The sequence below is a fragment of the Papilio xuthus genome, unplaced genomic scaffold (assembly GCF_000836235.2).
Source record: "Papilio xuthus unplaced genomic scaffold, Pxut_1.1 DF828952.1, whole genome shotgun sequence".
Taxonomy (NCBI): domain Eukaryota; kingdom Metazoa; phylum Arthropoda; class Insecta; order Lepidoptera; family Papilionidae; genus Papilio; species Papilio xuthus.
In genome coordinates this window covers 4,415,711-4,429,323 of record NW_013529697.1, presented here as the reverse complement: position 1 = coordinate 4,429,323, position 13,613 = coordinate 4,415,711, and the positions used below count along the sequence as shown (strand labels likewise).

The following is a 13,613-nucleotide window of genomic DNA, read 5'->3' as shown; positions in this document are numbered from 1 at the left end:
TAATGCAATTTTACATAAATGTAATTTATCTTATAACATTATGCAAAGTCCTTGAATATATGCCTGGATAAAAACTGGTATTTTACACTTGATAACTCACATACACACAAAGATACACACTAATTACAATTTGAATTCCAAGGAATTAAAATGGTAGAATTACTTCATTGCCTTATTTTAATATTCACTTAAAATCATCATTGTCACATCCCTCAAATATCACTGGAGTGGGTGCCACTAGAAGCAAGGGCAGATAATTTTAGCTTTCCTATGCCCCTCCACTGAATCCTCTTCCCATCCTTTGTCTATGAGAAAAGGTTGGGAAAGGCGCCAAGGGAAAAAGGACTAAAATTAAGTCACCGGAAAACACTCATCAGACGAAACGCGAAATTTTTTAACGAAGTGTACTGGGCGAGATGGCCTATTCGCGCAACAGATGTTGTAACTGGCGTCTACCACTGCTTGATCTATTTTTGCCTAGAAAGACTTTTAAGCTGCCATGTTTTAGTTGCGATTGATAATTTTTTTATTTCTCCCATTTATCACGAAAAGCTTGTATTTCTCCTGATCAGACATTATTCATTACTACAAAGCTAATTTTTCATTTAGAGCAGGTTCGATCCACCACGATTTTGCACGAAGATAACATATACCAGGATAATTTTACTCCTTGAATTTATCCCTTGGACATGTTCATTTGAGTTTTTCTACACAATGTCAAACGTACACTTTTGAAAATCTCCTAAGTGACAAATGACAATCTGCTTTGACAATTAACATCCTCAGTATAATATTTTATACCGTCAAAATTGTCCGTGTAAGAAATTACTCTCGCATAGTTAAATCATTTTTTGCTAATGGTGGGTAAAATGCAAAAGTTAACTTGTATTTATACTAAGACTAGCGGTAGTTACTCGCGAGTGTAAACTTACTCCAGTTTGGTCTAATCCGCCGTTAATTGAATAAAATGCTTGTTTGCTTGTTAAGTATTACCTAACATAAAATTTACTTTAATTGTTTGGTTCAATAAGAGTTGCACTGCGATTTGAAGTGTCTCGAAGTTAGAAGAGTAATTTCCATTCAGGTGAGATATTAAATATTCAGTAATTCACTTCAAATTAGTTAAAATTACATTAAACAGGGCTGTTTTACAGTCAAGGACATTAATTTGTAACCCATTTCCGTAAATTTTGAAAACTTTGTCATAGCAATCGTGCTAGTTTGATACCCGTTATCGATCCTAATGAGAAGGGAATTTAATTGCTTGACTGTACATCTTTCAAACTGCTCAGACTATACACTAGTAAGTGCATGGCTATCTCCTCTCCGTCATCCTTTAAATTATAACAAACAGACAGTAATAGGCGAAAATTTAAATTAAACAAAAATAATAATAAAACACAAAAGTAAAATCGTCATATTTATTAATCGTTTTTATTGTGTGCATTATTTTATTGAATAAAGTTAAATTATTTCACATTGTTATGGTAATTCGAAATGTCACATCTGCTTACTTATGAGATTTCGATACAAGTAAATACTTCCGCGGATCATTGCCAGTTTTGTCGCCGGCTAAGTTAGCAAGACGCGAGATCGCAGCTTCCATGATTCGTATTCCTTCCAAATAACTTCTCAGTGGCAACCGTTCATTGACTGAGTTGACCAACAGTGGTGTATTCAGTACTGGGAACAATCCGAAGGCAGGTACACCGGCGTTTACCAAATATGTAGTATCAGACGTAGTTGCTGATGCTCTAACTCGAAAAGATATATCTCTGAAAATTATAAACAAGTAGGTAACTCTTTCACGCAGCACGTTTAATAGTAGACAGCCCCTTAATGACATGATCATACGAAATTGACGAAGAACCCCTTGACGACCATTAAAACTCTGTGGGTGTGAAATTGAAGTATTCATGTAATAACAAGTTCAACGCGTTAGCTATTTATACTCACAGTTCATCGAAAGCTTCTTGTAATGCGACATAGTAAGGGTTACTGTTATCAGTCTTAGTGTAGTAAATACCCTTTTCCTTGACGACTGAACTGATCGTTATATTTCCACCCGCGGCCGATGCCCAACCACGTACCTGTGTTGTATTGCAAAGAGGGCAAAATAAATGATTCAATTGAGATATGGATTAAAATTAGGTCAAATTTGGGGAACGTGTAATAATATTTAGCAATGTTGCAAAAATAGGTCTAGACAGATAATTTTACAAGAAATGAAACGTTACATTATATAATATTAAATCTTTAATCAATATAATTGATAGTTTATATAAAATGTATTTTTAAAATCAAACTTACCATTTTAACGAAGTCATCAAACGAGATATCAAAAGCCAAGTAGGCGGAGTAGTAGACTGTTACATGCGCTGGTACTACATTGTATTCTACGAGGTTCTAGAACAATTATGTCTAATAATATTAATATGAGAAGCAATCAAGCTAGGATTGACTTTAAACGAACAATTACAAGTCACAAAGTAGGCTATAATATGCATGCGTGCATCCGCTACCTTACCCTCAAAGTCCCATCAAAATAGGTTCAGCCGTTACGTACAGGCTAACAAACAGACAGATTTTTTTTCTGTTATTAGTAATTTGAATACATGATCTGTGCGATATATGACATTATTCTATATTACATATACACACTACAGTTTTATTAATATGAATAAGTTACCACTACAACATTCAATTGTTTTTGTATAAAATCAGCAATAATTATCCATAAACTATTGTGATGGTTACTTACTGTGTATCTTTCAAAAGTAACTCTCAATTAAACTGTGGTAGTGAACAAACAGCTTGCTTGTTAGATGTATTTCTCGCATAAAAAGCCTTACTTCAATTATAAATCTCTTTCTGAGCCCGCGCCGTCCCATCCCAGTCAACATGTAGCTCCCCGAATATCTATATCTCGTAGATTTTTGTTGTTGGAGATCAAGGCCCACTTCGGGTCACAGCGTCACCTCAGTTAGTCAATTATAAATTTTGTACATACTAACCTTTCCCCCTACAAAGTTGATTACTGTATAATCTCCAAAATCGTTACTTCTCAGTGACAGTCTGTATTGTTCTTTTCTGTATTCGTTGTAATAATTGTAGAAATTTTCGCACTAAAATAATTTTAAAGAATGTAGCTGCTAATTTGTTATTAATTATTTTGTGAAGTTATGTATTTATTTGGCATTTGATTATCGCCTTATTTTTCTTTTAGAACATGCCGTATATAAGTATTAAAACAAAATTAATACGTACCACTCCTAAAGCCGTACTGTTTATATTTGCTAAAAATGCACTGGATGTAGACTGCCCATAACAATCTACTCGTATCACTGAAAGAACATATTTAGGTTAAATATCACACATTGGCCTTAAAAAATGATGTGTTACCAGACGAACACATACCGTACTTTGTATTAAATTTATTATACAAGTAGATTTCCCGCTGAGGGCTCGGACCTCCCACACCCAATCCAAAGCCTACATTCATGTCTTCAAATGTTTTACTCTTAAAAAACACTTCTACGTCATCCCGAGGAGTTGTTTGATCTGAAAATAAAACATTTTTTTTGTCTCCGATTTAACCTATGTAATATTGGAATAGTATGTTATATTTTCCGATTTCAGGCCCACATCTCCCTATCTTTCCTTACAGATGCATTATCAACATCATTTTGAGCCCACTATAGGTCCCCACTAAGGGGTTGGGCTTATCCTAAGTTAAGGTGCGTTTTGGTTGACTTCGAACATATTTTCGAATTTTTACAGAGATATGCGCACACATCTGCCAATACACAGCTATAGTCTTGACTAAATAGTCTTTTTATTATTATTTCCCTTTCATTATTATATTCAGTTAATACAAACCTGACGTTAATATCATATAGACAGTTCGAAGCAGAGTTTTATTGTTATTTGTCAATCGACTTAGAGCCTCATAATGTTGTAATGATAAGGATTTTTGGCTTTGAGTCCCTCGCCCTTCAATTTCACAATTATCGTTTATTTGTCCAGAAAAAGGAGGATATGACCAACCGTCCTACAAATACAACTTTATTAAGCAATTAATTTTACCATACATTTATACTAATTACCATTTGAATATTGGTATTTTTGTAGTAAAATAATAAAACATAATTAATCTATAGATAAACTTAATACCTCATAACAAGCAAAGTTGACGTCAATATAAGAAAGAAGAGCGATACTGCTTAGTGTAGGATCCTGTCCTGGCCATTTGAATATTACTAAAGGTTTGTTCGGCTTGTTCTCGAACACAGTTACTTCTACGCCTTGTGCTGCTCCTAACCTTTTTAAGTAATCTACAGCTGGACCTGAAATAAAACCATGGTAATGTCTTTTCTACTACATGAACCACTATAGTTATAAAACGTAAGTTTTGTACAACATTTCATAGAAAATGCGCGAACGTGAAATTTGACACGGATGTAATGAGAAGAAGATTTGCATAAAGTTTTTCTTTTAAAAAATGATTATGAGTGACTAGATTTTGGCTATGACTACGAAAATAGCAAAGGCTTGTCAAGTACCCTATGTGTACTTCCAGACAGCGTTCTATGTCTAAACCAAACATCTAGATCCATGTGTACATCCAAACTTTTGCATTTATAATATTAGTAGAAAAGTCAAATTTCGCTAGCTTCGATATACCTCTCTTAAAGTCAACTAAAATATTTTACCAGAGCCTATTACCCAAAAAGAAATGTTTACTTACTTAAATTTCGATCTTTTGTAGTTCTTATGTTTATATAATCACGTAATCTTTCCACTTCGGGCGTACATAGATACTTCTGGCACGAAGGTGACGCCTTAATGTACAGGACATGTACGACACAGAACCACAATAGTATTTTGATGTCTTTCAACATGTTTCTTTAGATCAAAAATAAAGTTTTCCAAAAATAAAAATTGCGATTAACTTGACATAGTATAGAAAAGACGAGTGAGCGAACGTAATGAATTTAAAAAGGATACGATGGGAAGTCTCCTCGTTAAATACATGCATTATTACATGATAAGTGAAATAAAAAATTATCTATGAATATTTGGCGAATAAGTTTTTATTTTTATTCATTTCAGGATAAAAAACCGGTAAATTACATTGCAGTTGATAACTCTGTAGCGAGGCTATATACCAATTAACAATTTAAATATTTAATTTTTTACTCAGAATATATACTTCTTAATCTGTATACACGCTATCCTATAAAAAAAATTAAATACGAGCAAATTTAATTCTCTATATTTTCCCAATTTAATGCGGTATAAAAATACTGCATACGGTACATATTACTTGTATAATTTATGACTAACCAGCTGTCGCCCGCGATTCCGTCCGCGCGTAATTAAAATTAGTAGCCTATTGGTTCTTCCAGGCTGTGTTCTATATGTATGCTAAATTTCATCGTGATCTGTTTAGCCGTTCTAGAGCTACCTTCAAACAAACATCTATCCATTCATCCAAAAATTTGCATTTATAATATTAGTAAGAACTGATGTGTTTGTACTTTCTGACCTATACTAGCGCGTTATAACCGGTTACCAAAAGTATAATAAAAAATAATTTTCGCCTTGCTCTAAATCTGTAAATCAACAAGCGCCACTTTGCAGTAATGGACGTCCTCCTTCCCGTACGTGCCGCAACATTTTTAAAAGGACTTTTTCGCGAGCGGTCGCTCCTGTTTGCCGAGCGAAGGATTTGAGAATAGTCACGCTTTTAACGAGCAAATGAATTCGATGGTATAATCGGGATTCACAATGCAAACCGTTTAACGCAATCATGGAAAAAATTTAGACCACAGCATTTATTGCCATTTTATTTGAAGAAATTAAAAAGCACGACATTATTTCAACATAGATTTTAACAACTGACAAATATATTTCCTAGTATTTAGTATGGGATAGGAAACGTAGACGAATAAAGGATATAATAGGAACGTAGGTAGAAAGACGAGTGTAGTCATGAGAATTTGTGTTTTGTTTTATTTTATCTGTTGTAGTATACAAATTAACAAAGTAAAGAGTTATGCGAAACCCATTTGATAGAGTCTTGGACAAGAAATAACCTGGACAAAACTAATTATGATCTCCTAAGCCTTAACATGTTATTTTACCAAGAATATATTAAAGTAAGGGATCTAAATTGAATATGTATTTCTAGTTTGTATTACTCTCTTTCAATTGTGACGTGGCCTCCAGCGGTAAAGCGTTAATTGAAATAAATTGTCGCGACTCGATGTCGCCCAAACATAAATCAGAGTGCCGCGGGCTACTAAGTGCCAGCTACGTGCAGAGCGATCTACTTATGTTTAGACAGGATCATGTTTTAAATTATTTTTTTTTTAATTTAACACAAATTTGAAAATTAATAGTATTAGCTACCTACTCAAATACGTTGAAATAGGAATAGAATACTAATTGGTATATTTGTTCTAAATTAGAAAATCTATATTTGGCAATATTCATACTGCAGTGAAATAAATATATTATCAGAAAACCATACTGTGTTTTTGGGATTTTTTAGTTTATTTTAAATCACCATTAAAAAGATTTTCGTTACATACTTATGATAACAAAAACTTTAAGCATTTTTCCCAGATTAAATAATCTTTATATATTTAAAATACTTGCCCAGTCTGTACAATACATAAGACTTGATTTGGGAATGACGCTCTAAGAGACACCATAAGACGAATTAATTCAAGCAAGAGAGGCGAGGCGAGCACGACGCGATTTTTGCCCGTAGTGCTCATTTGTCACTGCAGGTGTGTATCATCGCACCGGTAAAAGCAGCTGACGACACGGAATACTAGGAAAAATTAGATGCGGCATTTTTACCACCAAGTCTTTGTAATATTATATTATAAATGAAATTTAGGTGAATGTTTGTTACCAACTCCACGGCGGCTGAACGGATATTGGAAAAACATGGAATATAGATATATTGTAATCTGAAATAGTGTATAAGTTTTTAAACACGGAAAATTCTATGGAACCTGCCTGACATAGTTGTCTTGTTTTTGCAATTATATCCTAGATATGCATACAAAAAAATTAAAGAAAATAAAAGCACTCTTTGATCGTACATCGATGTTAAATACAGCGCTTTACGTAACCGAGCGCTAATGACGATAAACGAAGGGTAGCGGTGCGGTGTCTCCATATTGAATGAGTTGTCATTCAAAAGGTGAAGGCATATTCGTATGGAAATCACTGTGATATCATTTTCTATACAATTTTGTAAGAACCTAAATGAAATATGACAGTAAAATTGAAAGTAATTTTTAAAATATATCATCAAGATGATATGGAAATCCGTAATCTGTTCCTCGGTTTTGAATCAGTGTTAAGTGTTTTTACGTTTCTTTGAAAATAACCTTTCATAATTGTAAAAATGATGTTACGTAAACAAAGGCGTTGGTTGCGTTAAAACCGCTTTAATAATTGTTTTATTGTCTGTTCAAATAGGGCTTATAAAGGAGTGGACCGACAATAGGCCGGCACGAGCGCATTATTCAAGTGTTTGCCAACTCACGCGACGCCAAGGGTCACCCTTTTCGGCACGTCAACTGCGCATATGTTTTTATTTAAAATTAACAATTGTAGAAACAGTGTCCTGTCTATTTTAAATTTTTATTCTTTGTTTTGTTAAAATATTTTTTTTTAAAACGAAAGGGTTTATACGTGGGAAATTCACACGATATAAATGATAAATCGAGATACACGTTAACAATATTAATAAACAAGACTAGTTAATTCAATATAACTTCGAAAATAGGATTTAATAAAATAAAAATAAATTTTACGAATAGTTCAATATTTTCTTGTTCATAAAACCTAAAAAGTCAGTAAAAATCAAATAAAAAGTCAGAGAACCAGAAATATCTGAATTAGGAATACGGTTTATAAATTACTAGCTGTAGCTCGCAACTCCGTCCGCACAGAATTAAAAACAAACTTAATATGTATTTGTTTTTCCAGACTATTCTTTACACCTATGCCAAATTTCAGCGAGATCCGGAGATACCTTCAAACAAACATCCATCCATCCATCCATGCGCCTATCCATCCATCTAAACATACACATATAAAATATTAGCAAGATTTAATAGTAGCAACACTGAGCTAGTTACCTACATTAGCCGAAGTAATCCTAAGATTTCTAGATAATCCGAACCTACTGGTGGGATTACGTTCGCCATCAAAGATTTATAAAAGAAATATTTACATTGAGACTAGGATAAAAGTGTAGTGCACTTTTATGGCAATCGCATCACGTGCGGGCCTCCTTTGTAGTGGCTGCGACCGCCTCCCTTAAAATCAACATAGTCGCATGTATGTACTCAAACTAATACTAATGATCCCTAACATTTTCACTAAATCACGAATTTCTATATGCTAAATATATAAAATGGTATAAAGTAGTTTATTAAACCATTTGACTATAAAGTGTTGCTGCAAATTTTAACAAAATATCCTATGGAATTAGTCTAATAAAATAAGTACATTAAGTAACAAAAAGTATTATATACAGTTTTAAAAAGTGTACGTTTAAAACATTTTTTAATTAATATAATGAAACGAAAGGGCAGTTGTAAATTTTAGAATAACTATTATACAGTTTACTTCCTTGATCTTTATTTTTTCATTGCCAAACCTCCATAAGCGAAAAACTCGGGTTAGAAAGAAACCTTTGGTAGCAAAAATTGTCGCGGTTCCTCGGAAGTTTGCTTATACGGGTTCGACTATATTTGTATTTGCAGAATTATGGTCTCGTTTGTAATCCAATTATTTTAATTTATTTCAAATATTTTTATATTTAAATATCTGAAGACAAATATTCCTCATTACACCAACAGGTTAAGCTTATTAAAAAAGTTCTTATAATTTTTTTTAATTCAACCAAAAGTGCGCGAAACCCTAATTACAAAGATAGCAGTGTAACGTCAAGGCACACATGGCGACTTTCGTAGCTCGCCGTAGCAGTCGTCGCCGGCGTAGCTCGCCATAGCCGAGGAGGCCAGCTTGCGAGGCGCCGCCCACGGTACAGACGCGATTCTGATTGGCCGCAAGCACGATAAAAGCTCCCCCTTGCCCTGGCCTCACTTGACATTTTAATGTTTACAATACCCATGTTAACAGCTAGAATTAAAAATTGTACTTCGTTACGCTTCACATCTTTCTAATTTAACAAAATCGTGTTAGCATTTCATAGGTTCTAAAAAGTTATAAATAAAATAAAGTCACATAAAAATATTAAAAAGTGACATAAGATCCTTTAAAACTTTTAGGACAATAAGTAAATATTGGTTGGATTTAAATTTGATCAACTTTACTATATTTCATTCCAAATGAAAAATCCTTAATATAATACACTAAAGTGAGACCAATATGTAAGCTTATTAAAGATTATATTCGTACAATTACGATAAAATGTATATGTATTTTTTTTCAGTAAAAACTTGTTTCATGCTGGCTATCAATATGTGAGGCCATTCATTATGTTTGCACGTAATACGGTCAGCTTGGAGCCGCGCGAGCCCTGACAATGTAGCCTGTGGACCGGGACACAAGATGTGCTCGCAGCGGTCTCCCACCCACTTGCATATTGCCGGTATCGCCGTCCCGCTCAGGGGGTGGGTCTCGATGTAATCAGGGGATGATGTGACTCGCGATCTCCGCGGCTTCAAAGATCACAATTATCAGAGCAGTCTGTCGAAAGCCGCCACCGTGTGGTGAAGTCACCGAGAAAAAGTCACTGATCGTGTTCCGTTTATAATTTTTTTATGATGTAAATTATTTTTTAACACAGATTGTCATTAAACGCGAATAACCATAAAAAATAATAGAGTTGTGTTTTTAATTTTGAAGGAACTTAAAAATGAATTTAATTTTAGTTATGTGTTAGTGATTTTTTTTATGGACATAGAGATATTCGAGCTGTCTTCATTTTGGGAGAAGCAGCGGACGCCGGCAACGGCTTTCCGTAAAATGGGCACAGGTATGAATGACAATGTACAGAAAAATACTTTTAATGAATAAGTAGAAAAAATTTATTAATTAAATCATTTTTAAAAGAGATTATAAAATTGTACAACTCAAGGTTGATCATTCATGCATCATTTTTTCCATTAAATCTTAAGTTGATGCTATAAATTAAAGAAGTTACAAAATATTTACCTTACCTTAAAAGATAAAGAAATAAACATTTATAGAGCATGTAAATTAAGCTTTCTAAACAGATTTTTAATCTTCTCTAAGACGGTCAAAAGTATATCTTCTCTTGCGGACTTTCTATACTTATTTAAAAGTAAATAAAAAGGTACTGTCAGTGATTTTAAATACTACAATAAGTGATATGGTTTTCTATAAGCATTATTTAATAGATAAAGGAAGGATATATAGAATAGACAACCGGATATTCAACATGTAGAAATTCCGCAGTCTAATTATGTTTACGTGTCGTTAACACCATTGCGACTTTTTTTTAAGTCCCATTCCCCAGATTTGTTAAAATAACACAAGTGGCCGCTATCATCAAATCATTATTCAAATCAAATTGCGAGTTATTAATGCGCTAAATGTGTAACTTAAACTTCTTCAAGAGTAAGTCGTTGTCCCGACGGAAACGGAAGCGTCGGCTCGAGGAATTACTTAACTAAGTATACCGGAATAAGAATGGTCGGTTAAAGCTTTATAAATGCGATTCAATACAAAATAACAAATGCATTGTGTTATTAACAAATTAAATAAGTTATGGTGCAACTCATTTCTGTTTAACTTATTTTTTGAAGCTGTAATGTAACGTATTTCCAATTCTCTAAAAAATCATTGTAAAAAAATTATTATAAAAAAAGGATCAAATATCTTCACCAATGTCTTTGAATGTTTGCATACTTAAGTAAATGCAATTTACGTGACCAAAAGTTTTTCGAACTTCTCAATGAAAATAGAAATGAAGAACTTTTGAAATGAAGAAAATCGTTTAATTCTTTTATTTCAAAGAATAAAAACAATTAACTGTAAACTACAATACTCCTTTGGTACATTCAATAAATTTAAAATTAGTATATCTATAAAATACAGTAAAATATTCAGACAGCACTATGATGACTTATTCCGTGTCCGTGCAAGATCTGCCGTAAGCTCTCCATTGTTTACAGTGAGCGTGCAAACACGATCCGAAGACGAGCGGAGTGAAACAAAGCGCGGCTCCTTGCAAACGTAACTTAGGGACGGACCCGAAACTTGGAGCACCCCACACTATCCCATCTACATCGTGTTTGCTTTACACCCTTGTTTTATTTTTCTTTTATATGCGATGCCTTGATTATAACAAGAGTTTAATGAAGAAAGTTTAATTCAATTCAATAATAAAATGCTTAAAAGGTTTAACTAAAAAATTACAATAATGTAAACATAATCAATATCATTAAAATGTTTATTTCAATATTAATTACACCATAGAGAAGTGGTAATCCACAGATTATTTATATAGCAATTAACTTTTGTGAATGTTTAGTTTAATATTGATTTTAAAAATACTTAAATAACTAAGAAAATCAACATCTAAACATTTGTTAATCTATTTCAAAACTTAATATTATAATAATATTTATTAACCTAAAAACATCCTGTATAGTTGAAACACAAGCAAATTGAGAGCCACTACTGCAAGCCCACATCTCTGAAACTTTGGCGATCAACATACGATCTGATATGTAAATCCAAATTACTTATTGAGTTGATCCTTTTCACTGTTAATATTAAATATGTTAAAAATACGTCAGTCTTTATATAATTACTAGCTGTCGCCCGCGACTCTGTCCGCGCGGGATTAAAAATAGATGTTGGCCGATTCTCAGACCTACTCAATATGCTGACAAAATTTCATGAGAATCAGTCAAGCCGTTTTGGAGGAGTATGGGAACGAAAATCGTGACACGAGAATTTTATATATAAGATAAAACACGAAAAAAACTTTGGCAAATGAAATTTAGCGAAGAAAATATTAAGTACTATAAACTGTCACAGTTATCGTCTATTATTGTCTATATACTAATCCCCAGTGTAATCAAATAATCGCAACTATGTTATATTTAACCACGTCTAATAAATTCTATGTTGACTAAATGGTGGGTTTCTAACACATTGTCCGGAAAGCGTCGGCTAAATATTTATTTTACGGATAGTGGAACCTAAATAAAGAGGTATTTTGTGTTTTCAAACTTTTAGTTATTTAATTACTTCGGGCGGAAAGGAGCAAATTGATGTGCTTCTTATGACCAGATGTATAGCATTATTCATCACATCTCTAATAATGTAATTTATGGCACTTTAAGACTGGACAGACATGGCCTGCTTTAAGCTGCATTTAGTGGGGGTTGCAAGACTGCGGTCCGTATATGGTATTCGTACGTTATGTAACATAACTCAAAACGCTGGAGTAACTGTAACTGTAATAACGCTGGAATAACGCAACTACTATTAATGTACTTAAATATAACTACAATTAAAGTTACATGTTTAGGTATTAGGATGAGTGTTGCATTTCACACGGTGTCGGTAATTTTGCGCGTATTACTCGTCGGACGCAATGAACGCGCGGCGTATCGCCCCAGCATCCCCCGCCATGGCTGTTAAGTGAAACAAATTAGCACTTTGATCGCGTTTATATTTCAATGATTATAAAAGTAGCATCAAGCGTGTTAAGTTAATCGAATACATAACTATTAAATATTGAGTCCTCATAGATATACTGTTACAACATAGACTTATCATCTTATATATAAAATTCACGTGTCACAATTTTCGTTCCCATACTCCTCCGAAACGGCTTGACCGATTCTCATGAAATTTTGTGAGCAAATTGAGTAGGTCTGAGAATCGACCAACATCTATTTTTAATCCCGCGCGGACGGAGTCGCGGGCGACAGCTAGTAATATATAGATACCTAATCTAGTGCACAAAAGTCCTCACAAAAATTAACCTTCGAAGGCCTTTTGTTGGAATCAATTTTGTCAGTGTTGTCCTTTCTAATACAGAATAATATTTCGAAAATCTTCTCCCGATTAGACGTCAAACTTGTATGAAACATTGCAACTACACGTTACATATAGATCTTTGTGTTACAATTTCTTTGATTTCCGAATCAATTCGTAATTCATGTCTGTTAATAAATCGAATCCCTTTGTATACTCTAAAAGAGTGCTCATTTATTTAATTTAATATATTAAAATGTTATATATTATAACAGGAATGTATAATCGCTTTAATGTTGAAAGAAACAGCTTATTTTTTCGTTCAAAGCGAATTAATCTCGAAAATTCTTTTTTGATACAAAATCCTTTTGGAGGCAAAACGAAAGGAGATAATTACGACACTTCGCGGCTTTTCTGTGAGGCCCCAAAGACGATTACTAAAGTCGTCTAAGTCCATTTCGCCGAGGAAAGAAAAGATCTTTAGAAAGGATTCATGGTATTATAGATAACCTTCACTTACACAGTAACGTAACAGACATTTTCATTTATTTTTTTAATTTTATTTCTTCGTTATTCTTTCTATACTTATCTTAAGATAC

The 13,613-nt window shown here is 33.4% G+C and overlaps 1 protein-coding gene across 1 annotated transcript; it reads right to left on the bottom strand.

Annotated features, from left to right (window-relative positions):
• Positions 1-1,439: 1,439 nt before the first annotated feature.
• On the bottom strand, positions 1,440-4,942 carry LOC106127864 (aminoacylase-1-like). The gene is given in 9 exon segments (NM_001312839.1): positions 1,440-1,775; positions 1,957-2,090; positions 2,311-2,406; positions 3,015-3,125; positions 3,268-3,344; positions 3,418-3,561; positions 3,880-4,051; positions 4,174-4,346; positions 4,748-4,942. Coding segments are annotated over 9 exon segments (1,326 nt in total). The 5' UTR covers positions 4,902-4,942; the 3' UTR covers positions 1,440-1,510.
• Between the last annotated feature and the right edge of the window lie 8,671 nt (positions 4,943-13,613).